At 43.1% G+C, this 27,552-nt stretch overlaps 1 protein-coding gene across 2 annotated transcripts in view; it reads left to right on the top strand.

The window, feature by feature from the left end:
• The window catches only part of LOC115138888 (immunoglobulin superfamily member 21-like), a 270,562-nt gene that overhangs the window by 163,420 nt on the left and 79,590 nt on the right, over positions 1 to 27,552 (top strand). For both annotated transcript variants that reach the window (XM_029676085.2, XM_029676078.2), the window contains exon 4: positions 22,632 to 22,750. In XM_029676085.2, the coding sequence (XP_029531945.1) occupies positions 22,632 to 22,750 (119 nt within the window). The remainder of the gene's footprint in view (positions 1 to 22,631; positions 22,751 to 27,552) is intronic.

The following is a 27,552-nucleotide window of genomic DNA, read 5'->3' as shown; positions in this document are numbered from 1 at the left end:
TCGCGCTGAAGAGATACAAACTGTTCCCAGATCCGTAGCTGGTTGGGAAGGGTGGGGGCGATGACGTCAAAGTTGGGCCAACTTTTCTGATGACAAGAGAGAGTTTGGGAGAATGGTTGCCCTGAGAGTTCTGCTTTACATACAGACATAATTTGAACGGTTTTAGAAGCTTTAGAGTGTTTTCTATTCAATAATAATTATTATATGCATATATTAGCAATTTTGGACAGATTTTTTTTCTGTTTACTATGGGCACGCAATTCCTCCAAAGGGGGCAGTAGTCAGCCCTATCTTTAACAGGTTTTAAACAACTTCAGTTTTATCGGTCAGGAAACGTATGGCTTCATTCCCAGAACTAATGGGAAACCAAAAATGTACATTCTCACAACGTTCAGGGAACCAAATGTACTAGCTGGAGGGATTTTTTCTGTTTTTTCTATTGTCATCAACTGCCACTGGGCTTAGAATTAGACAGCTACTGTAGCTGTTTAACAAAATGGCAGTGATAAAGACCATAAGGTAAGGATGAGTTGATTGCTTTTTGATAAAAAACAAAACCTTGTGGGAAAAGATGAATGACAATTAATATGTAAAAATAATTGAAAATATAAAACTACATTCAAAATGCCAATTTAAAGATTGTTTCTTCGTGTGCACAGCCTTTGACTGTTTATGTAACACTGTCATGGAAAAATAAGTTGAAGATGTTTGAAATGTAAATCCATCAGTCTGAATATTTAATAGGAATTACAATATTATGCATCATACTCATTTTGTACATCCTTTTCCCTTTTTCCCCATTCCTAAATCTGAAGAGCAAGACCCGCTGTTATTCTTCAAGAGGCTTCACAGACAGGCTCTTACTTAGGAAAATAACTTTGTGTTGTGAGGTTTCTCTGTGACCCTTTGCCACTGTTTCACCTATCTCTCCATGCCTTGCACCATCTTGTTTAAGAGCTGTCTTTTCAGAATATTCCTCTGTTCTTGTGTGAGTTAGGCTCCATTTAGCATCCAGGCTTGTGGACAGCAACAATATACAGCTTTGAGTATAAACACAGACATGGGCCAGATCTGCATACATGTTACACATAGTAGCCTGCAAAGCCATCTCCCTCTCCCAGCACAAAGACTCAGTGTTCACATCAATGGAATTGTGTTTATAATAGGACTTTCCACTTTCACGATTATCTCCAGAGGAAACAATGTCAGAGACACAGTGTGCCTCTGCCTTACTACCTTACACACCTCTCTATTCTCTTCATATCTCTGTCCTCTAGGCTAACAGTCTGTGTTTCTCATATACTTAAATCAGCCAATCCTCCCACTAGTCAGCCTTAATGTAGGGATACAGGGTGCCTGCACTTAAGGCTAAGAAGAGCACAGTGAAGCAGAAGCCCAGTTCCTGACACCACGATAGCTGATTTGCTGAAGAGATTGTCTGGCTGAGCTAACAGGACCTGCTCTGTGCAGTATTCTGTCAGGATGACTCTCTCTCTCCCTCCCTGTCCCTGGAACACGGCACAGCTGGCAGGCATGGACAGCACAGAGAGGGCCACAAGAAGAAAACACAGAGTTAAAGTTAGAGGCTACTCCCCAGGGAGGATTGATCTCTCCCTCTCTTTTGCTTTTGCTGCTCTTCTGAGAGGCCATCGACCCTATCCTTGTGTGTGTGTGTGTGTGTGTGTGTGTGTGTGTGTGTGTGTGTGTGTGTGTGTGTGTGTGTGTGTGTGTGTGTGTGTGTGTGTGTGTTTGTGTTTCTAAAGTGTGAATAAAACAGTACATAGTATGTTTTTTCGCCTGTACTGTGCTCAATCAATTAATTACACACATTTTAAGTACACCAATTATAATTTTGATGCCAAAATTGTATCAGTTGCTGATTAATGAGCCATGGGTTTTAAGGCAGTATAGAGAACTTCTGAAAATGCTAAATGCTCTAAAAATACACTGTACTCACAATGCATCATCTGGGGGTCATGAGCAGATGAGCACCTGCATTGTTCTGAATGTTTTTAAATACCATTCTTATTTGCGAGACCCAAATGCAGACACAGGACGCAGATGGTTGGAGTCTTACAATGTTTATTAATTCAAAGGGGTAGGCAAAAGAATGGTAGTGGACAGGCAAAAAGATCAAAACCAGATCAGAGTCCAGGAAGTACAGAGTGGCAGACAGGCTCTTGGTCAAGGCAGGCAGAATGGTCAGGCAGGCAGGTACAAAGTCCAGAAACAGGCAAGGGTCAAAACCGGGAGGACTAGAAAAAGGAGAATGCAAAAAGCAGGAGAACGAGAAAAATGCTGGTTGACTTGAAAACATACAAGACCAACTGGCACAGAGAGACAGGAAACGAAGGAATAAATACACTGGGGAAAACAATCGACACCTGGGGGGGGGGGTGCAGACAATCACAAGGACATGTGAAACAGATCAGGGCGTGACAGATAAACTTGGATTTTTATAAAGGATACTACCCTCCATAACATAACCTTCACTCCAAATCAAAACTCCAAACCTACAACCAGATTTTGAACAAAATCACCTGGAAGGATTCCTTAATACCAACAATTATTATTTCCAAGCTTCACAGCAAATGCTCTGGAAAACAAACAACAGAAACCTGAAAACACCATCCAACCTGTAACTGAGTGAGTGACGTTCAGTCTGAAATTATTTTAAAGCCAAGAAGAAAAATATATTACAGTTATATGTTTTACTTTATAAGGACTGAATGCTAAGTTAAGGCTACCAAGCTTGCAAGGACAGAACAGATATAACTTCAATTAGCACTGACGTTTGAAGTGAGAGGTGTCAAAGCCCTTGAGCCCAACAATGGTAGGAGAGTCTTAAAGCCTAACCCACCCAAATGCAGAGGCCTTTGAAGCCCCCTCCTGCTGTTCAGAGGTAATTACAATACAGTACCCGCTGGATGTAAAAAATGATAAGGTACGAAAAGAGTACAAAAATAAGGTCCTTACGGAAAGTCCAGAGATACTTTTTGCTGGCTATTATAAAAATGGGAACATAAGCAACTGTTACCGATGGTTGCAAACTCAAGATACTAGACAACGAGGACTGAGTCAGCCAATATGAACGTGCACAAATCTGGAACAGTAATTGTATTGGGCAATCCCATACAGTTTCAGCTAGACTTTCACATTATCAAAGAGATAGCTGGATAAGCTCTCTCTTGAGAAAGATACCCCCACCCCGAGCGTGTCAGACCAGACCTCTTCATTACACAACCCCACAGATGAGCAACCCCAAGCAGAAAGTCAACCTTTCAGCACAGAATACTACTCACCCAGCTGGTAAGACTGGTGGAGCTGGAACAGCAGGTGAATACACTCCAGTCAGCACAAAAAAATGTCCAGCTCAACAACACTCTCTCAACCAGACCTGGAGAGCTGGAAGTGGATAGAGACATACCTGCACTCTGGACTGTGGTGAGACAACATCAACAGGAGAAAGAACAGGAGAAGAAGAAGAACAGAGCGCTAGAGGAGAGGATCAGAGTGCTGGAGGAGAGGGTGAGGGGGCTGGCATGTGACAGAGAACAACCCAACTCCGGCCCGTACCAATGTCTTGACACCACAGCAGAACAGTCCACCCAGACACTGACCATATCCTCAACATCACAGCAGGTCAGACAAATGAAGAACTCCAAGCCCAGGCGATACCACCCCTCTGAGCATCCCCCGTCAGCCACCCTGATAGCCCTCCTGACAACCCCCCCACACCCACTGAGGACATACACAAGCCGCAGATTGTACTTCTTATGGACTCAAATGGAAATATATACAAGAAAATAAACTTCTTTACATTTACATTTAAGTCATTTAGCAGACGCTCTTATCCAGAGCGACTTACAAATTGGTGCATTCTTCCCAAACACAGTGTCTAAACTCTGGTGTCCAAACACTCAGCGCGCCCTTGACCTTCTGTCTGAGGACCAACTAGGGTCACCCAGCCACATATTAATACACAAAGGCACGAACAACCTGAGAGCACAGTAAGAAAGGGTGGCCACAGCAGTCAACGGAGTGATTGAATAAGTGTATTATACTTTCCCCAATGCACAAGTGGTTATCTCCACCATGCTACAACAAAAATATTTCCACCCTGCTACCATACAGCAGGTAAACGCAAGTATTTCCCGTGGCTGTGCCTCAAAAGCAAAGGTTTACCTGGCCCTCCACTCCACCCTGGACTTGAACAGCCTTTACAACCAGGTCCATCTATAAAATGTATCAATCAAATGTATTTATGAAGCCCTTCTTACATTAGCTGATGTCACAAAGTGCTGTACAGAAACCCAGCCTAAAACCCCAAACAGCCAGCAATGCAGGTGTAGAAGCACAGACAGCCGTGCCCACCTTCGCCCGGACCCTAAAGGACATCGCCTTCAACCGCAACCACACCACCTCACACAGGAGCAACAGAGCAATAAACACCCCGTTCAGACCAGCGAGACACTCTCCCAGACCTGCGGGACCCCCCCTCCTCGGACCTACACATAGAGGACTCACGCCGAGAAGACCCTACATCCAGACCACAACACCCCCAGCCACATCCACACCCCCACCCCAACCAATCAACACACCCCCTCATGTCAACCATGCCCACACCCCATTTAGGCCTCCTCAGGTCAGACACATTTGCTGCACCTGCCCATTCCATGCCCCCAACTCCCGCAAAGAGGGCCTCAAAATGAAAGTCACACATATGCCAAAGCCGTGAGCAGGCAACCAGGCCCAACCCCCACTCTTACATTAGGCCAAGCCAGTGGCATGTACCAGATGCTCAGCAGGCTCTGCTTACACTTACTGGTCTGAGGCCAGACCACACAACTAACAACATTGGACACATTGGAACACAAAGCCTTCACTTTCTCATCCTGGAATATCCCAGGCCTGAGGTCATCTTGGCCTAAAGAGCAGGAACCTGGATTTCATCAAAGAAATCTGAAATACAGACATTGTCATCCTACAAGAAACATTGTATAGAGGAGATGGACCCACTGGTTGTCCCCTAGGTTACAGAGAGCAGGTAGTCCCATCCACCAAACTACCAGGTGTGAAACAGGAAAGGGACTCAGGGGGTATGCTATTTTGATATAGAACAGACCTAAGTCACTCTATTAAATTAATCAAAACAAGAACATTTAATATTTGGCTAGAAATTCAAAAGGAAATGATCTCAATTGAGAACAATGTCCTCCTGTGTGCTACCTATATCCCCACACTAGAATCCTCATACTTTAAAGAAGACAGCTTCTCCATCCTGGAGGGGGAAATCAATCATTTCCAGGCCCAGGGACATGTAATAGTCTGTGGCGACCTAAATGCCAGAACTGAACAAGAACCTGACACCCTCAGCACACAGGGGGACAAACACCGATCTGGAGGTGACAGCATTCCCTCCCCCATATGCCCCCCTAGGCACAACTACTACAACATAACCAACAAAACGGGTCACAACTCCTGCAGCTCTGTCACACGCTGGGTATATCCAGGCTGTGTCACATCCGCCCGTGATTGAGAGTCCCATAGGGCGGCGCACAATTGGCCCAGCGTCGTCCGGGTTTGGCCGGGGTAGGCCATCATTGTAAATAAGAATTTGTTCTTAACTGACTTGCCTTTTTTAACCTTTATTTGGCAGCCCAACCCGGCCAAACCTGGGTGGACTGTTCTGCTGTGGTGGCAAGACTTTGGTATGGGGCTGAGGTGGGCTGTTCTGCTGGCTTCTCTGTGGGGGTGGCCAGCTCTCTAATGTGTTGTTCTCTGTCACACGCCATCCCACCTCACCCTCTCCTCCAGCACTCTGATCCTCTCCTCTAGTGCTCTGTTCTTCTCTTGCTCTTTCTCCTGTTGATATTGTCTCACCACATTCCAGGGTCCAGATATGCCAATGGTAGGCTTCGGGGGCACTGCTATGGTTCGTACACCTATAGCTCAACTCTTGGCAGCAATCTTGTAGACTACTTTATCACTGACCTCAACCCAGAGTATCTCAGAGCATTCACAGTCAGCCCACTGAAAACCCTATCAGATCAGAGCAAAATCACAGCCTACTTGAACACAACAACACTCAATCATGAGACATCAAAGACAAAGGAACTGAATAATATTAAGAAATGCTATAGATGGAAGGAAAGTAGTGTGGAAACCTACCAAAAAACAATTAGGCAACAACAAATTCAATCCCTTTTAGACTCTAACCACTTCTGTGAAAACACTAAACAAACAACAACATGAAGAGTTATCTATCCGAAACGGAGATGTATGGGTAAACCACTTCTCCAATCTTTTTGGCCCTCTAACAAAGAACAAACAGCAAAAAAATATACATGATCAAATACAAATCTTAGAATCAACTGTTAGAGACTACCAGAACCAACTGGATTATCCAAATACATTGAATGAACTACAGGACAAAATACAAACTCTCCAACCCAAAAAGGCTTGTGCTGTTGATAGTACCCTTAATAATGAAATGATAAACTATACAGACCACAAATTACAATTGGCTATACATAAACTCTTTAACATTATCCTTAGCACTGGTATATTCCCCAACATTTAGAACCAAGGACTGATCACCCCAATCCAAGAAGGAGGAGACACATTTGACCCCAATAACTACAGTGGGTGTCACGCCCTGACCATAGAGAGCCCTTGGTTAGCGAGTATGCTGCAGCCCAGGTGTGCTGAAGAGCAGGTCATCAGTCCGGTGCCATCTGTGCCAGCTCCTCGCACTTGCCCTGAAGAGCCAGAGACCGTCAGGCAGGCGATGGAGAAGTTGGGAGAGAGAGAGAGAGAGGAGCGATGTTGTGCAGGTGTGTTCTGCTCAACATTCGACCTGAAGTGCGTGCCACCTTTGCCGGCTCCACGCATCAGGCCTCCAGTGTGCCTCCCCAGTCCGGTACGTCCTGTGCCAGCTCCCTGCACTTGCCCTGAAGTGCTTGTCACCAGTCCGGTGCCACCTGTGCCGACGCCACGCATCAGGCATCCAGTGTGCCCCCCCCAGTCCGGTACGTCCTGTGCCTCCTCCTCGAACTCGCCCTGAATTGCGTGTCACCAGTCCGGTGCCACCTGCGCCGGCTTCACGCACCAGGCCTCCAGTATGCCTCCCCAGTCTGGTACGTCCTGTGCCACATCCCCGCATTCTCCCTGAAGTGCGTGTCACCAGTCCGGTGCCACCTGTACCGGCTCCATGCACCAGGCCTCCAGTGCGCCTCAACAGTCCAGCTCCAAGGCCGGAGCCTTCCTCTGCCCCGATGCCCAGCACGGTGTCCAATCGCGCTCCATGGCAGGAGCCGTCTACTGCACCTGTGCCCAGTCCAGACACGGCGTCCAGTCCTGCTCCATGGCCGGAGCCTTCCTCTGCGCCGGTGGCCAGTCCAGGCACGGCGTCCAGTCCATGCACGGCGTCCAGTCCCGCTCCATGGCAGGAGCCTTCCTCTGCGGTGGTGCCCAGTCCAGGCATGGCATGGCGTCCAACCCAGCTCAATGTCTGGAGCCCTCCGTTGCGCCGGTGCCCGGCGCCATGGCCGGATCCGGGGTCTGGGTGGGGGCTATGACCTGCACCGGAGCTGCCACCGACACTAATCACCCCCAGGGGGGGGGGGGGGGGGTACTGTCACGTCCTGACCATAGAGAGCCCTTGGTTCTCTATGGTTTAGTAGGTCAGGGCGTGACTAGGGTGTGTTCTAATTTATATTTCTATGTTGGTGTTTTGTATGGTTCCCAATTAGAGGCAGCAGAAGTTTCACGTTAAATATAGATGTGGAACTCTACTCTAAGTTTATTTAAGTGCTTTTTCTGGGTAGCCGGAAAGCATTGCAGTAGTCTAACCTAGAAGTAACAAAAGCATGGATTAATTGTTTTGCATCATTTTTGGGCAGAAAGTTTCAGATTTTTGCAATGTTACGTAGATGGAAAAAAGCTGTCCTTGAAACAGTCTTGATATGTTCGTCAAAAGAGAGATGAGGGTCCAGAATAACGCCGAGGTCCTTCACAGTTTTATCTGAGACGACTGTACAACCATCAAGATGAATTGTCAGATTCAACAGAAGATCTATTTGTTTCTTGGGACCTAGAACAAGCATCTCTGTTTTGTCTGAGTTTAAATGTAGAAAGTTTGCAGCCATCCACTTCCTTATGTCTGAAACACAGGCTTCTAGCGAGGGGCATTTTCTCAGTGCTATGATGGGCTCTAAAACCAGACTGAAGCATTTCGTATACATTGTTTGTCTTCAGGAAGGCAGTGAGTTGCTGCGCAACAGCTTTTCAAAAAGTTTTGAGAGGAATGGAAGATTCGATATAGGCCGATAGTGTTTTATATTTTCTGGGTCAAGGTTTAGCTTTTTCAAGAGAGCCTTTATTTACTGCCACTTTTAGTGAGTTTGGTACACATCCGGTGGATAGAGAGCCGTTTATTATGTTCAACATAGGAGGGCCAAGCACAGGAAGCAGCTCTTTCAGTAGTTTAGTTGGAGTAGGGTCCAGTATGCAGCTTGAAGGTTTAGAGGCCATGATTTTTTCATCATTGTGTCAAAAGATATAGTACTAAAACACTTGAGTGTCTCTCTTGATCCTAGGTCCTGGCAGAGTTGTGCAGACTTAGGACAACTGAGCTATGGATGAATACGTAGACTTAATAGAGTAGTCCTTAATTTGCTTTCTAATGATCATGATCTTTTGCTCAAAGAAGTTCTTGAATGTATTACTGCTGAAGTGAAAGCCATCCTCACTTTGGGAATGTTGCTTTTTAGTTACCTTTGCGACAGTATCCAAAATAAATGTTGGATTGTTCTTATTTTCCTCAATTAAGTTGGAAAAATAGGATGATCGAGCAGCAGTGAGGGCTCTTCGATACTGCACGGTACTGGCTTTCCCAGCTTATCGGAAGACTTCCAGTTTGGTGTGGCGCCATTTCCGTTCCAATTTTCTGGAAGCTTGCTTCAGAGCTCGGGTATTTTCTGTATACCAAGGAGCTAGTTTCTTATGACAAATGTTTTTAGTTTTTAGGGGTGCAACTGCATCTAGGGTATTGTACAAGGTTAAATTGAGTTCCTCAGTTAGGTGGTTAACTGATTTTTGTCCTCTGATGTCCTTGGGTAGGCAGAGGGAGTCTGGAAGGGCATCAATGAATCGTTCTGTTGTCTGAGAATTTATAGCATGACTTTTGATGCTCCTTGGTTTGGGTCTGAGCAGATTATTTGTTGTGATTGCAAACGTAATAAAATGGTGGTCCGGTAGTCCAGGATTATGAGGAAAAACATTAAGATCCACAATATTTATTCCATGGGACAAAACTCGTTCCAGAGTATGACTGTGACAGTGAGTATGTCCAGAGACATGTTGGACAAAACCCACTGAGTCGATGATGGCTCCGAAAGCCTTTTGGAGTGGGTCTGTGGACTTTTCCATTTGAATATTAAAATCACCAAAAATTTGAATATTATCTGCTATGACTACAAGGTCCGATAGGAATTCAGGGAACTCAGTGAGGAATGCTGTTTATGGCCCAGGAGGCCTGTAAACAGTAGCTATAAAAAGTGATTGAGTAGGCTGCATAGATTTCATGACTAGAAGCTCAAAAGACGAAAATTTCATTTTTTTTATGTAAATAGAAATTTGCTATCGTAAATGTTAGCCACACCTCCACCTTTGCGGGATGCATGGGGGATATGGTCACTAGTGTAACCAGGAGGTGAGGCCTCATTTAACACAGTAAATTCATCAGGCTTAAGCCATGTTTCAGTCAGGCCAATCACATCAAGATTATTATCAGTGATTAGTTCATTGACTATAACTGCCTTTGAAGTGAGGGATCTAACATTAAGTAGCCCTATTTTGAGATGTGAGGTATCACGATCTCTTTCAATAATGGCAGGAATGGAGGAGGTCTTTATCCTAGTGAGATTGCTAAGGCGAACACCGCCATGTTTAGTTTTGCCCAACTAGGTCGAGGCACAAACACAGTCTCAATGGGGATAGCTGAGCTGACTACACTGACTGTGCTTGTGGCAGACTCCACCAAGCTGGCAAGCTGGCTAACAGCCTGCTGCCTGGCCTGCACCCTATTTCATTGTGGAGCTAGAGGAGTTAGAGCCCTGTCTATGTTGGTAGATAAGAAGAGAGTGCCCCTCCCGCTAGGATGGAGTCCTTCACTCCTCAGCAGGCCAGACTTGGTCCTGTTTATGGGTGAGTCCCAGAAAGAGTGCCAATTATCTACAAATTCTCTATTTTGGGAGGGGCAGAAAACAGTTTTCAACCAGCGATTGAGTTGTGAGACTGCTGTAGAGCTCATCACTCCCCCTAACTGGGAGGGGGCCAGAGACAATTACTCGATGCCGCAACATCTTTCTAGCTGATTTACACGCTGAAGCTATGTTGAGCTTGGTGACCTCTGACTGTTTCATCCTAACATCGTTGGTGCCGACGTCGATAACAATATCTCTATACTCTTCACACTCACCAGTTTTAGCTTTAGCCAGCACCATCTTCAGATTAGCCTTAACGTCGGTAGCCCTGCCCCCCCGTAAACAGTGTATCGCTGGATGATTCGTTTGAAGTCTAATACTGCGGGTAATGGAGTCGCCAATGACTAGGGTTTTCAATTTGTCAGAGCTAATGTTGGGAAGCTTCGCCGTCTCAGACCCCGTAATTGGAGGAGTGAGAGAGAAGGACAAGAGAAGGCTCAGCCTCTGACTCCGACTCGCTGCTTAATGGGGAAAACCGGTTGATAGTTTCTGTCGGCTGAATGAGCGACACCGGTTGAGCATTCCTACAGCATTTCCCTCCAGAAGCCACGAGAAAGTTGTCCGGCTGCGGGGACTGTGCGAGGGGATTTATACTAACGTTACTATCTGTACTTACTGGTGGCACAGACGCTGTTTCATCCTTTCCTACACTGAAATGACCCTTGCTTAACGATTGCGTCTGAAGCTGGGCTTGCAGCACAGCTATCCTCGCCGTAAGGCGATCATTCTCCTGTATATTATGAGTCCAGCGACTACAATTAGAAGGCATCATGTTAATGTTACTACTTAGCTGTTGGAGGTCCTGACGAACCATGTCCAGATAAAGCGTCCGGAGTGAAGAAGTTGAATGAAAAAAAAGTTGAGTGAGGGAAAAACTAAAAATATAAAAGGTAATTAAAGTAAAACCGTAAAGTTGTCAGGTAGCAAAGTAAGGTTGGCAACAAAACGCACAGCAACACGTAAACAAGTCTGCAAGTTGTGACTGGAATTACCAGCACACTAAAAACAATGTACTGAGCAAATGTCAAATTGGGTATTTACCAAATTACGGTACGACTGACAACATATTCACCCTGCACACCCTGATTGACAAACAAACCAACAAAAACAAAAGGCAAAGTCTTCTCGTGCTTTGTTGACTTCAAAAACATTTCACTCAATTTGGCATGAGGGTGCTATACAAATTAGTGGAACGTGGTGTTGGGAGAAAAACATACGACATTATTAAAATCCATGTACACAAACATGTGGATAGCGGGGTGCTCCCTCTGCTGTTTCCTGAAGTCCACAATCAGCTCCTTTGTTTTGTTGATGTTGGTTGAGAGGTTATTTTCCTGGCACCACACTCCCAGGGCCCTCACTTTCTCCATGTAGGCTGTCTCGTCACTGTTGGAAATCAGGATTACCACTGTTGTGTCGTCTGCAAACTTGATGATTGAGTTGGAGGCGTGCGTGGCCATGCAGTCATGGGTGAACAGGGAGGGGGCTAAGCACAAACCCTTGTGGGGCCCCAGTGTTGAGGATCAGCAAAGTGGAGGTGTTGTTTCCTACCTTCACCCCCGGTGGGCTGCTCTTCAGGACTCAGTTGCACAGGGTGGGGTTCAGACCCAGGGCCTCGAGCTTAATGATGAGTTTTGAGGGTACTATGGTGTTAAATGCTGGGCTATAGTCAATGAACAGCATTCTTACATAGGTATTCCTCTTGTCCAGATGGTAGAGGGCAGTGTGCAGTGCGATGGCAATTTCATCGTCTGTGGATCTATTGGGGCGGTAAACAAATTGAAGTGGGTATATGTCACGCCTGCTCTCACTCTTTCCTTCACGCCAGGCTCCCCAGCAATGCTCACTCCTGCCATCATCATCACGCACACCTGCCTTACCCCCATCACATGCATCAGCGATTATTGGACTCGCCTGGACTCACTCATCTCTGTCATGACCTTCCCTATATCTGTCTGGTTCCCTGCTCTGTTCCCTGCTTTCTGCATTAATGTTTGTATGTCTTTGTATACCCGTGTGCAGACACTGTTCCTGTCCTTTTACCAGTCTGTTCCTCATTCAAATGTTGACTCCCCATACCTGCTTCTCAGTGGTAGTCATTTATCTCAGTTACCTTTGCTTTCTTGGGTACAGGAACAATGGTGGACATATTGAAGCATGTGGGGACAGCAGACTGGGATAGGGAGATATTGAATAGGTCCGTAAACACTCCAGCCAGCTGTTCTGTGCATGCTCTGAAGACACAGCTAGGGATGTCGTCTGGGCCCGGCAGCCTTGCAAAGGTTAACACGTTTAAATGTCTTACTCAAGTTGCCAACGGAGAAGAAGAGACCACAGTCCTTGGGCCGCGTCGCTGCCACTGTGTCATCCTCAAAGCGGGCTGTACAGACTCAGACAGTATATCCAGAGAGAGCCTTGTTTCAGTGAAACAGAGTATGTTAAAATCCCTGATGTCTCTCTGGAAGGAAATACTCGTCCTGAGCTCGTCAACTTTATTATCCAGACACTAAACATTAGCGAGTAATTTACTCAGAAGTGGTGGGTGGTGTGCGCACCTCCTGAGTCGGACTAGAAGTCCACTCCGAGTACCTCTCCTCCGCCGGAATGTTTTTGGTCAGCCTCAGGAATCAGTTCAATTGCCCTGGGGGGTACGAACAAAGGAACTGATTTGGGAAAGTCGTATTCCTGGTCATAATGCTGGTAATGCTGATAACTTACCGCCGCTCTGATATCCAAAAGTTCTTCCTGGATGTATGTAATAACAGCAAAACATTTCTGGTCTAATAATACTGCAAAGTTTCCTAAGAGCTAGTAGCAGCTCTATTTGTCTGTGCCATTTTGTTGTAAGACTGACCCACAAAGACCCAGAGAGAATTAAAAAACAAATCCAATTATTATTAACTCCCATATCTATTGGGTGAAATGCCAGTGTGCAATCACAGCACAATTTGTGACCTGTTGCCACAAGAAAAGGGCAACAGGTGAAGAACAAACACCATTGGTAAATTACATTGAATCTTTTCACAAATAATTTTATATTTAAACATTTGAATTGCACAACAATTCCATGTGAATCTGATAACTATAATGTGTAGACTTTCCCAGATACAGTTTAGGTCGCCCTGTCATCAGTCATAATGTCTCAGATGAAAACCGAACTGACATCATATTCATTAAGTACCAACGCATATTTTCAACTGGTTCTATTACCAAAATATGGTTCCTTTCCCTCCACTTGTTTGATGTTCCCAGACTCTCTATGTTTAACAAATGCTATTCAAGAGTCCCTCTGTAGAGTCAAGAGAGAGGGAAGGGAGAAAGATATTTATGGGGGGGGGTCATAAACCTTACCCACAGGCCAACGCCATGACAACTGTGTTGACGTGACTATCATGAACGTGATGACTGTTATTTATCGAATCAAGTAACTATGTTTAGTTGTTTCTCAATTAAATTAATCATGTAACAATTAACTCCTTAGGAATTTGGGGCACCAGAGAAGAAATTGTTTAACCAGTTACCATCTCCCTAATTAAACAAAGATATATATTTAAATCATATATCGATAACAGTCACATTAATCATTACCTCATATCAGTCTCATTCTGAACGTTGCATAATCCTGGGATCCGCAAGAACCCCAGCCTTTCTGAATATTCAGTAATACACAAATTGATTTAATCATTTACAACACTGCTGAATGCTGAAAGCTGAACGAGAGACCTCGGTTTATAGTTTTTGTAAAGCTGACATTTATTTTACTTGGGATTCTGTGGTTCTGTTGGGCTTAGTTGCTGTGAGCGCTGCTGTCTGTCTCGGGATCCCTCCAGATTCCGGAGAGGGGTGAGAAACGGAAGCCCAGCTAGCCTAGCTGACTCAGCGGTCTCAAATGTAGGTCGCTATTGAACGTTTCAAGCGCTGCAGGAGCTGTGTTTACTTTGTTTTGTTTCCCTGGACAATGTGGACCGCGCTGACTTTCAATGTAGCAACTGCTTGCTTGAGGAGTACTACAGGGGTGAAGTGGCTACTCTTAGCAAGCAAGTAGCAAACCTACATAAACTACTGGGGAATCCACGCCCGCCTAGTTTTTCTTTCATCCCAGTAGCCAGACGCCGCTCTAGTGGAAGTGTCACCGCCGTTTTGGCCTCCTTCTGGAAACAGAAGATACTCAACAGGAATGACAGAGTCCATCCAAATCATCTTGGTTCCTGGACTCCTGTCCACCCATTTCAAGGCTGCGTTAAAACAATGACTTATCAATGACCCAAGACCAGGTCAGCTAATCACTATCATTGTGACAATGAGTCATCATAATGCTGCATTAAATGTACATTATCCTAGGTGTGTTGGTAAACACAACGTAAGTAACTTAATTTAAGTCCCCCTAATTACGCTTGATACCTTTGTTAATCCTACAGCTATTGGATGCAGTAATCATGAGCCTATGAACCAGAGTTATTACACTGTTAGCACTGAATCAGTGTGCCCTAGTAGGATGACCCCTTTGTGCAGCTCACCCTGCACTATCAAGTCTACTTCTGATAAGCTTCCCAGTAAAGCATTTAAAAACAAGCAAACAACCCAGAAGAGTGCTTAAAATAGCACATATGCAGCCTGAGAAACAAGGTCCATGAAGTCAATAACTTGCATGTAACTCATATTATGACTATCTCTGAAACTCACTTAGATAATACCTTTGATGATACAGTGGTAAGACAGAAATGCCAGCGGGGGCGGTGTTGCGGTCCATATAAATAAGCACATTCCTGTAAAGCTTTGAGAATATCTAATGCTAAATACTGTTGAAGTAGTATGGCTACAGGTTCATCTGCCTCACCCAAAGCCCATTCTGGTGGGAAGCTGCTGTAGGCCACCAAGTGCTAACAGTATCTGGATAACATGTGTGAAATGCTTGATAATGTACGATATATCAACAGAGAAGTATTTTCTGGGTGATTTATATATTGATTGGCTCTCATCAACATGCCCATGAAAGAAAAAACTTCAAACTGTAACCAGTGCCTGCTACCTACCAGGGTATTTACAAACAGCACATGAATTAATTCATCAACATGTATTGATCACTTCCTTACTAATGCTGCAAAGAATTGCTTTAAAGCAGTATCCAAATCCATAGGATGTAGTGATCACAATATAATAGCCATATCTAGGAAATCCAAAGTTCCAAAGGCTGGGCCTAATATAGTGTTCAAGAGGTCATACAATACTTTTTGTGGTGATTCATGTGTTGATGACGTAAAGAATATTCGCTGGTCTCTGGTGTGTAATGAGTAGTATCCAGATGCTGCACTTTACACATTTATGAAATTGCTTATTCCAGTTACTAATAAGCACACATAAAAAATAAAGGAGAGCCGCACACTCTAGGAGCTCAGATGCAAAAACATTTATGTCCAACATTTTGACAGACAAGCGGCCTTCATCAGGGTATAATGACAACACTGCGGGATGACTCATTTATATAGTGTCAAAAGACAGGGTGACATGTTCGATGCCAATAAAACGTAGAGTCATTCCGCAGTGTTTGTCATTATACCCTGATAAAGACAGCTTGTCTGTCGCAACGTTGGACATAAATCTTTTTGCATCTGAGCTCCTAGAGTGTGTGGCTCTCCTTTATTTTTTAAGTGTTCCACTCCGCTAGCCAGCACCTCACCGAAATAGGTATGCGTTTCTTTCGCCTCTAGACTAATAAACGCACACCCATTAAGAAAATTACTAAAACCCTGTTAAATCCCCTTGGGTTGATGAGGAATTGAAAAATTGCATGGTTGAGAGGGATGAGGCAAAAGGTATGGCAAATAAGTTTGGCAGCACAGCTGATTGGCAAACATACTTGAATTTAAGAAATCATGTGACTAAGCTAAATAAAAATACAAATCAACTATACTATGAAAGAAATATAAAGAATGATAGTAAAAGCTTTGGAGCAACTTAAATTACATTTAGAGGAAAAAAGCTAAATTAGCTCCATCATTCATTGAATCAGATGGCTCATTTATCACAAAACCCACTGATATTGGCAACTAAATTAATTACTTTTTCATTGACAAGATAAACAAACATAGGGATGACATGCCAGCAAAAAACGCTGACACTACACCCGTGAAGGCTGGTGACTTAAGGAGGATGGGTGACAAAGCTTCTATAATTTCTAAACGGTTTATCCGGTATCTATGAAAATACCCTCAAATTAAAGCTGACAGTCTGCACTTCACCCTCATTGTCATTGTATCCTTTCAAACTCATAGTGCTAGAGTACAGAACCAAAATAACAAAACAATGGTCACTGTCCAATGAATTATGGTGCTCACTGCAGATACATTCCATTACAGCTGCGCCATCGTAGGTTTGTAAAACGAGTTTCTCTATGAACTTAAACTCAGACATCTCAACATTCGTAAGTCAAACACATACTGCGCATCTCGCTCACTTGACACATCAAAGTGGCCCAAGAAACGTTCTTGAATAAAGCCCTGATCATCCACATACCTGACGATAACTGACAACTGCAAGCAGACTGTTGCCACCATAGGTCACAGGGCGGTGGAGTAATTTTTACCATCTAGGGCCTGGAGTTTTTCCTTATATGTTAACCTAACTAGGAAAACTCTGGACCCTATAAGGTATTTATATGACAGTGATTCATCAGTTGTAAAAAGGTTTTATATGGGCTATGATGGGACCAGTCTTTGCAAATCAGGTCACATCATTTTTAAAAACTCCTGAAAAAAACTCCTGGCCCTGGGGGGATGAAAACCCTGTCAAACTGCAGCTATCTTATATTTGTTCATCTAAATTATATTTAGACTAGGAGGGAGATTTCCTCTACCTAGACACATAGACAACAACTGATACACAATAGAACTCACAGGGCTGATCTGGCTTTATCCATGGTTGCATCATGCATGCCTATGCAACTGTAGGCAAAAGATTTACTCACATCACTATTATGTTGACTAATTCATTCCAGTTAAGCATTATGGATTAAAAACGTGTATAAATTTGATCACATTCACATTTTCTCCTGACACACAAATGGACTATAAATTCGTAACGTTCATAACCAATTAGTTTACCCTGACCGTCATAGTTGAAGTGTACCTATGAAAACAATTCCAGGCCTCTCTCATCTTTTTAAGTGGGAGAACTTGCACAATTGGTGGCTGACTAAATACTTTTTTGCCCCATTGTACAGTGCTATTTCACTGTAAACAAATTGACCACACACTTTCATCATGCGTATAGAGAAGGACACTGAACAAGCACAGCACTTACACAAATGACTGATGATTGGCTGAGAGAAATTGATGATAAAATGATTGTGGGAGCTGTCTTGTTAGACTTCAGTGCAGCTTTTGACATTATCGAGCATAGTCTGCTGCTGGAAAATGTGTGTGTTATGGCTTTACACCCTTCTCTATATTGTGGATAAAGAGTTACTTGTCTAACAGAACACAGAAGGTGTTCTTTAATGGAAGCCTCTCAAACATAATCAATGTCGAAGCAGGAATTCTCCAGGGTAGTTGTTTAGGTCCCTTGATTTTTTTCAATCATTACTAACAACATGCCACTGGCTTTGAGTAAGGCTAGTGTGCCTATGTATGCATGATGACTCAACACTATACAGGTCAGCTACCACAGCGACTGAAATGACTGCAATACTTAACAAAGAGCTGCAGTTAATTTTGGAATAGTAGCAAGGAATTACTTAGTCCTAAATATTCCCAGAACTAAAAGCATTGTATTTGGGACAAATCATTCACGAAACCCAAAATCTCAACTACATCTTGTAATGAGGAGGTGACTTAACTACTTTTTATTTTACCTTTATTTAACCAGGCAAGTCAGTTAAGAACAAATTCTTATTTTCAATAACGGCCTAGGAACAGTGGGTTAACTGCCTGTTCAGGGGCAGAACGCCAGATTTGTACCTTGTCGGCTCGGGGGTTTGAACTTGCAACCTTCCGGTTTCTAGTCCAACACTCTAACCACTAGGCTACCCTTCCGCCCCTTACTTGTAGTAACCCTGGATTGTACACTGTCATGGTCAAAACATATTGATACAAAAGTAGCTAAAATAGGGAGAAGTCTGTCCATAATAAAGCACTGCTCTACCTTCTTAACCACATTATCAACAAGGCTGGTGCTACAGGCCCTGGTTTTGTCGCACCTGGACTACTGTTTAGTCGTGTGGTCAGGTGCCACAAAGAGGGACTTGGGAAAATTGCAGTTGGCTCAGAACAGGACAGCACGGCTGGCCCTTAAAAGTACACAGAGAGCTAACGTTATTGACATGCATGTCAATCTCTCATGGCTCAAAGTCGAAGAGAGATTGACTTCCACATTACTTACTTACACAGCTCAGACACCCTTGCATACCCCACAAGACATGCCAGTCTTGTCCAGAACGAGTCCAGAACAAACTATGGGAAGCGCACAGTACTACATAGAGCCATAACTACATGGAACTCTATTCCACATCAGGTAACTGATGCAAGCAGTATAATCAGACTTAAAAAGCAGGTAAAATACACCTTATGGAACAGCGGGAACTGTGTAGTAACACAAACATAGGCACAGACACATGCATACACACACATGATAACATACACGCCATACACACACATGTATACATGGATTTTAGGTTGTAGATATGTGGTAGTGGAGTATGGGCCTGAGGGCACACACTTAGTGTGTTGTGAATTATGTAATGAATGCATTGTGATGTTTTTTAAATTAAATAACTGCCTTAATTTTGCAGACCCCAGGAAGAATGGTTGCTGCCTTGGCAGCAACGTATGGGGATCCATAATAAATACAAATATAAATACAAAACTAACTATATAATAACACAGAACACACATACACACTTACATGAGATAAAAGTCCCTAGTGGACTGACAAGATATGACGGCTTGTTACACGTATGGAGAGGGGGGTACAGAGAGGAAGAGACAAAGAGAGACAACACTTGGATACATTTGGACCCTAAGCTCAAAGGCATAGTAATACTTTGCACATGAACCACAGTTCATTCGGATAAGAAATGTGATGTATATATTTACGTCTAGATGTCTTTCTTTGTTGTCTCTCTGTTGAAACCAATCAAACCGTCTCTGGGGAATGGCTCAATGTAAGACTCTGGTTGTCCACCAGAGGTCACAATGTCCTTCTTAGTTTTTGAGCTTCTTTGACAGTGAAGTGTTTGTTTGACAGATACTTCAGATGCATCAGTGATAGTCTGAGATGAGGTTTCTTGCTTCCAACCTGGTGACAGACTGTCAAATGTTCTGGTCTAGTTTTTATCTTATTCTCACATGTTGCGTGGTTTCAGAGATTCTAACCATTTCAAAGTGTAGCCACCACTCCATGCTTTCTGGTCTGGTAGCTTCAGCCATTTGTAACGTCCGGCTTACACCGTCCGTCTGCTTGGTCTAATGTAAATTTTGTTACCAAGGCTTTTATCCTCGTGTAAAAAGGGGGTGTTCCATCACGCCAACACAATGTCTGTGCTCACTTGGGCATGGTTACTGACTGAACAAAAGTTTTGAAGAATAAAATCACATTTCTACCTCCACAAAAGTACTCTCATAATGAATCATATTTTTTATACAACACTTAGATGTAAACTTGATAAATAGAATGTACACTTTCAGAGTTGCAGTTATTTCATTATACCTGTTGGAAGGTGAACCTTCACCCCAGGCTGAGATCCTGAGCACTCTGGAGCAGGTTTTCATCAAGGATATCTCTGTACTTTGCTCCGTTCATCTTTCCCTCGATCCTGACTAGTCTCTTAGTCCCTGCTGCTAAAAAACATCCGCACAGCATGATGCTGCCACCACCATGCTTCACCTTAGGGTTGCTACCTGGTTTCCTCCAGACATGATCTTGGTTTCATCGGAACAAATAATCTTGTTTCTCATGTTCTGGGAGTTTTTAGCTCCCTTTTGGCAAACTCCAAGCAGGCTGTCATATGCCTTTTACTGAAGAGTGGCTTCGATCTGACCACTCTACCATAACGGCCTGATTGGTGGAGTGCTGCAGAGATGGTTGTATTTCTGGAAGTTTCTCCCATCTCCCAGAGGAACTCTAGATCTCTGTGACCTAGGTGACCATCTCTAGGTGACCATCGGTTTCTTGGTCACCTCCCTGACCAAGGCCCTTCTCCCCTATTGCTCAGTTTGGCCGGGCGGCCAGCTCTTGGAAGAGTCTTGGTGGTTCCAAACTTCTTCCATTTAAGAATGATGGAGGCCAATCATGTTCTTGGGAACCTTCAATGCTACAGACATTTTTTCGTACCTTCCTCGGATCAGTGCCTCGACACAATCCTATCTCGGAGCTCTACGGACAACTTCATGGCTTGTTTTTTGCTCTGACATGCACTGTCAACTGTGGAACCTTATACGGACAGGTGTTTGCCTTTCCACATCATGTCCAGTCAATTGAATTTACCACAGGTGGACTCCAACCAAGTTGTAGAAACGTCTCCAGGATAATCAATGGAGACAGGATGCAACTGAGCTCAACTTCGAGTCTCGTAGCAAAGGGTCTGAATACTGTAATGTAAATAAGGTGTTTCTGCCATTTTTTCATTTTATAAATTTGTAAACATTTCAAACAACCTGTTTATACTCTTTCATTATGGGGGGATTGTGTGTAGATTGCTGAGGGAAAAAAACGTAATTGATCAATTATACAAAATAATTAAATGTGGAAAAAATCGAAGGGTCTGAATACTTTCCGAAGGCACTGTATGTTTCCCATGCCAATAAAGCCCCTTGAATTTAAATTGAATTGAGAGAGCAAGAGAGAGCGAGAGAAAGTCAAAGACAGAGGACAAGAGAGAGAGACAGAGAGTGAGAGAGAGGGAAAGAGAGAGAGAGCAAGAGAGAGAGAGCAAGAGAAAGAAAGCAAGAGAGAGCAAGATAGAGAGAGAGACAAAGAGAAGAGATGTGCTGGACTGGAGTCACATGGCAGTTGGTGGGCACAGCTCGTGGAGCCAAATTCATTGAGAGGGATGCGAGGGTAATGCCAGCATAGGTATCACCGGTGCCAGGGCTCATCACAACATAATAATCACAGTTTGACAAAGTGCCCTCAAAACTGCAATTAGTGGGGTGAAATTGCATGCTACTCCTAAAGGAAAAGTTTTTTTTTTGTGGGCATCTTTGTTATTATTCATTTGTGAAAAGAATTCCAGTACAATGCATATCTGGTCAAGATTCATAGCATGTGATCTGACATGATGAAAAAAACGTTCGGCTAAATCAGAGCAATGTTTATGAGATGCACAGCGGAGTCCATTGTTGCCACCTTTCAATACAAATCAGCATACTGTCAGTCAATCATCACGTGACTATCATCTTGGTGAAGTTGTTTAAAGCTGGAGGTCTTTGTTGAAGGCAGCATTAACACAGCCCTGTCATGTAGTAGTAGTAGGTTTAATTGGTTTCTTGCAACCATAGACTGAATTGTACACCGATTTACAATCATAACATCAATCATATACTGTCAACTGTGATTATCAAATAGTAAAATCTTAATCTAGCAAACACTTAATAAAATACAATGTTAATGTGACTGCCACTGAGGTTCTATCAGTCAGCATCTGCAGCCGTGACCCAATGGGGACTCTTGAAAGTGACTGTGGACATGTCCTCTATATGGGCCGGGGGTGTGAAGGGTGCATGATTGCCCCACACAGGGTTGACTGTTCACCAACAGAATGATCACCTCTTACCCTCCACACTACACACACACACTCAGCACTGCTGAACTCATTAGAGTTCCGGCGCTCTGGGTGCCCTGCCGTTGTTCCAACAGAGGTCTCCACCTGAAAGCGCCGGGCAGGAAGGACAATTGTTCCCGTTTTGTGGTAATGAATCACAGGGCCGTAATGCTACTGGTAATGTCTCACTTTGATTATTGCTGTTGACACATTAGTTGGGCACAGAATACAGATTGAGCTTCCAGACCTTTCAAAAATGCTTGTATCATATCTGCTGGCTGGCTGAATAATTGTTTGGTTTCATTTATTTCTCCACACAAACATGGAGGCTTTACTCCTGAAAAAGAATGAGGTTTTGGTAAAATAATTTATTCCTGAATTCAAACAAATTGAGTGTTCTGAGTATGTCTGCTGTTCACCTCCTTTCAACATCATTCAATAGGGACATTTGGAGGAAAAGCAGGAACACAATAAAGGACATTGTCATGCAATTTGCAAGTGGATTGAATTATCTGAAAATGTCCAAACTATTTCCTTTGAAAATTATATATTATGAAAAAATGTCTATGTATTTCATTTTTATTCAAATGTTTGCCTCTTCTCTGCAGGCTCCCGGAGGTACGGATCTCGGACAATGGACCGTATGAATGCCACGTGGGCATCTACGACCGAGCGACGAGAGAAAAGGTGGTCTTGGCATCAGGAAACGTCTTTCTCACCGTTATGTGTGAGTCATTTTTACTCTGTAGTCAGCCTGTGACTGTGAATATGCAAAAATGGCTAGCTCTGCTCTACTCTGACATCCTGCAACATTAATCAGTTCTATCTCTGGGGTGTTCTGCTGTCTTTCTAACGGGATTGACTTTCGATAGATAGAAATGGAAGAAATAACACATTATATAAGATAAATGTAAAGGGGAAATACTTTAAAGCAGCAAAAAAATGACAAGAAATCTACATTGGCACTCCTTGTGAGTGAAGGTAAGAGACAGCCATGATGATAGTGGGACTGCTAGAGGAATGTCTAAGAGATTCAAGAGTAGACAGAGGCAGTGTTTTTTGGAGATTGTACTATATCATGCTGAAACACAATTTCACTCTCCCTTCTTCAATCCCAAGTTCCATACGGCAACCATGACTGGAGCAACAACAATAAAAATACAACAAAAAAACCTGAACCATTCCCCTCTCTAATGCCATCTAATGCTGCCTCTGAGACCACTACTAGACAGGGATTTGAACCAGTCTCGATCTGTATAATTGCAAACCTAACCTATTTTGGAGAATTACTTGTTTCTTTGTTCCCATGTTTCTGTCAGTGACCTGAGGAGCTGCTTCTCTCACTCCCTCTTTGTAGTAATTGTTGGTGCAACTTTCTCTAATGACAGCTGGCTCACTTCTCTTTGGTGTTTGAAGTCCAGCAGCAAGGATTTCTATGTACAGCCTATCGCTAATTACCAACAGTAACATTTCTCGCAAAAACATGAGAGAGAGAAACACAAGGACATAATTAGTCCATTTGTTCATTTTGTTCCCTCACCGTATTGCCTGCCAATGGCTCTTGACATTGGGCTGCAGGTGTACCCAAAGACTAGTTTTGGTTCTCAGAGCTCCTCCGCTGACCTTCACTTTCCCATAATAACATAAAACCATACAATATACAAGAAATACCAAACCAGATGAACTCTTCACAGACTTAAGCGAAAAGAGCTTTATCAATGGGAGAGGATTCACCCAAGTTAACCCCGTAATCATTAAGGGGTGGTGGTCAAGATATAAGAATGATATAGCCAGGGGAAAGTGTGGGAACTCTCTCTCAGCTGGGTGTTAAATCTCCCCTGGTGGAGGAGAAGAAGAATGGCCTCTGGCATTGTGGCTAATTGCCGTCTAAGCTGAAACAGAATTATTCATAACCTATTAGTGTGCCAAGTTCACTGGGAAGTGAGAAAAAAAAGGAAAAGGGAGAAAGAAAGAAAATGAGAGAAAAAGGAAATTAATAGGAAGCAGTTTTTTTAAAGGGCTTCATAAATAAGAATGATAATTTTAATGAATCCCCTGCCAAGAAATTCAATCACTCAGTTTCAGAAGGCCAAACCTCGAACTCTTGGTACTTCTGCCACTCTCCTTCACTCAAGGAAAGTTTATGTTCTTTACTTTTATCCTCAACTGTGTAAATTCACAATGGTTTGGTGATGCCTCAAGGCCTTTTGCCTTGAGGATTATTAAGGCAACGCTAGAGTATTATTACGGCAATGCTATTATAATCAATGGTTATTGACAGTTAACCACTAAAACTATATCTCAAAGGTATGCTCAAGATAACAAAAAACTTGTTCCTCTGATGTCTCTTTTATCCATTGGAGTAAAATAGTTAACGGGTTAGAGAGTGCTGGAGAAAACATTTGAGTCATCTTATGGTTAAAGCAATGTTGAAAAAACATATACATTTGACAGGGCATGTCCAACCATTATGAAACATCAGAACATTAACATAATCTCCTATTCAGCAGTTCATCTGTAGTTTAACATGGCCATGCAGTTACTTCTATATACTTTGATCTTGCAAACTTGTTGTAGGGTGACAATGCATCATATTCATTGCTACAGCTGCTTCCTCTTTGTCCTCTTTACTGGTTGGCTAGTGCTCTGTCACATACAGTATTATGCGTAAAGATTTGATTCAGTGCATGTGTTTCACACATCTCTCTACTGAGCCCATAGTTCCAGTGGAAATGTAGCCAGACAGGGAAGATTTTAACACCAATACAAGTGATCTTAAAACGATCACCAGTTCAATTTTAGCTCACTTGAGCAAATTATGACATCAATTAAATCCAAGAGCTGGGTTTTGAAATGGAAATCAGAGAACCCTTGGGTACTGTAGATCTTAAACTGTATGACCTCTTCAGTCATTTTGAATTCATTTATTTTGTCCATATTTGAAAAACTAATGAATCATGAGGTATAGAAAAGTCATTTAGTAGACATGTGAAATGAAAGGGAAGTTTCAGATACAGTGATTGGGTTGGTTTTGATGTTTTCACAGCACCGGAGGTTCAGTTACTGACTGCTACTAACCACAAAAGATTAAAGAATTTCATTTTACTAGAGCGACATATCAATCTCCTGTAAATCCCATGCAAAGGTCATAATTCCAGACATTGCTAAATGAAAAAAATCAATAGCTCTTTTCCCAATGGTAGAAATAGAGTCATTATTTGTTATTACCTCTGTGACATTTCAAATATTAGGAGTAGTAATTTATGTCTTAGAGATCAGACTGACCTTGGCTCAGCACGCCAATGCAGCTACTGTTTATCCAGTATGTACATGTGGTTGTCCAGCACCTCAGAGGAACCTTGAGAGCCATATTAAGACAACTGTCTATTGATCTGTTGACCTCCTGTGTTTCAAGTGTCGGTTATAAAACACATCAGCTGAATGAATGTCAGGCTTAGATTCACCTTCTTGATGAAGAGCATCTTGGCGACACGCGCTGGGTTTAAACGGCATGTCAAGTAATCCCTTGTTGTAACCTTTGCAGGGCACAAATATGGAATTTAGAGGATACCCTTCATGAGGCAGCTGAGTCGGACGTTTACATACACTTAGGTTGGAGTCATTAAAGCTAGTTTACCAACCACTCCATACATTTATTGTATACAAACTATAGTTTTGGCAAGTCGGTTAGGACATCTACTTTGTTTACAGACAGATTATTTCACTTATAATTCACTGTATCACAATTCCAGTGGGACAGATGTTTACATACACCAAGTTGACTGTGCCTTTAAACAGCTTGGAAAATTACAGAAAATTATGTCATGGCTTTAGAAGCTTTCCAAACACCTGAAGGTGTGGTGGTACCTGAAGGTACCATGTTCATCTGTACAAACAATAGTATGCAAGTATGAACATCATGGGACCACGCAGCCGTCATACCGCTCAGGACGGAGACGCTGTGTCGTAGAGATGAACGTACTTTGGTGCATAAAGTGAAAATCAATCCCAGAACAACAGCAAATGACTTTGTGAAGATGCTGGAGGAAACAGGTACAAAGTATCTATATCCACTGTCAAACGTGTCCTATATCGACATAACCTGAAAGGCCGCTCAGCAAGGAAGAAGCCACTGCTCCAAAACTGCCATAAAAAAGCCAGACTACGGTTTGCAACTGCACATGGGGACAAAGATCGTACTTTTTGGAGAAATGTCCTCTGGTCAGATGAAACAAAAATAGAACTGTTTGGCCATAATGACCATCATTATGTTTGGAGGAAAAAGGGGGATGCTTGCAAGCCGATGAACACCATCCCAACCGTGAATAATGGAGGTGGCAGCATCATGTTGTGGGGGTGCTTTTCTGCAGAAAGAACTGGGGCACTTCACATAACAGATGGCATCATGAGGTAGGAACATTTTGTGGATATATTGAAGCAAAATCTCAAGACATCAGTCAGGAAGTTAAAGCTCGGTCGCAAATGGGTCTTGCAAATGGACAGTGACCCCAAGCATACTTCCAAATTTGTGGCAAAATGGCTTAAGGACAACAAAGTCAAGGAATTGGAGTGTCCATCACAAAGCCCTGACCTCAATCCTATGGAAAATGTGTGGGCAGAACTGAAAAAGCGTGTGCGAGCAAGGAGGCCTACAAACCTGACTCATTTACACCAGTTCTGTCAGGGGGCATGGGCCAAAATTCACCCAAATTATTGTGCGAAGCTTGTGGAAGGCTACCCAAAACATTTGACCCAAGTTAAACAATTTAAAGGCAATGCAACCAAATGAACCTGTGAACCACGTTGAATGTGTAGAAATAAAATCTTAAATAAATCATTCTCTCTACTACTATTCTGACATTTCACATTCTTAAAATAAAGTGTTGATCATAACTGACTGAAGACAAGGACATTTTACTAGTATTAAATGTCAGGAATTGTATTTGGCTAAGGTGTATGCAAACTTCCGACTTCTGTATATACCCATAAACAGTGAGATGAGCTCTAAGGTGTATAGGACTAATTACTCTCATCCTATAAACCTGGGATACCTTCTTTAATTAAGAACTGTAATTAAGCACTGTGTATATTTAGCCACTCGTTTATAAATGGCTTGGATTAATGACCTTCCAGTCATTCCCAAACACAGCAACGCCTGCAGACACAGCAGTAAGGGTTAAAGCTCAGACACGCCGGTAGATTTGTCAAACATTTGCTTGTCGACAGTATTTAGCGCCTCTGAACAGGGAGTCGACAATCAATCTCTTTTGTGTTCACATAGCATAGACCATGCAAGTCGTCAGCCACTCAGCCTTGTTTAAATACTCCAAACCAGAAGGAGGCAGTAGCATTGTTTGGCAATGCGTATCCGTGCATATTGCTTATGGTCTAGATTTGAAGCTATCTACGATAATGTTGCTATTCTGTAGAAAGCCCTTGTTGATGGTCACAGCCCAAAAACCAGCAACATGGGGTGCCCCAGTACAGAGTTTTGGAAACCCTGCCATAGCATACTTTGCATATGAAGTG

The sequence above is a fragment of the Oncorhynchus nerka genome, linkage group LG2, assembly GCF_034236695.1.
Source record: "Oncorhynchus nerka isolate Pitt River linkage group LG2, Oner_Uvic_2.0, whole genome shotgun sequence".
NCBI classification, from domain to species: Eukaryota; Metazoa; Chordata; class Actinopteri; order Salmoniformes; family Salmonidae; genus Oncorhynchus; species Oncorhynchus nerka.
The sequence above is the reverse complement of the archived record's forward strand: the minus strand, read 5'-3'. Positions and strand labels throughout refer to the sequence as shown.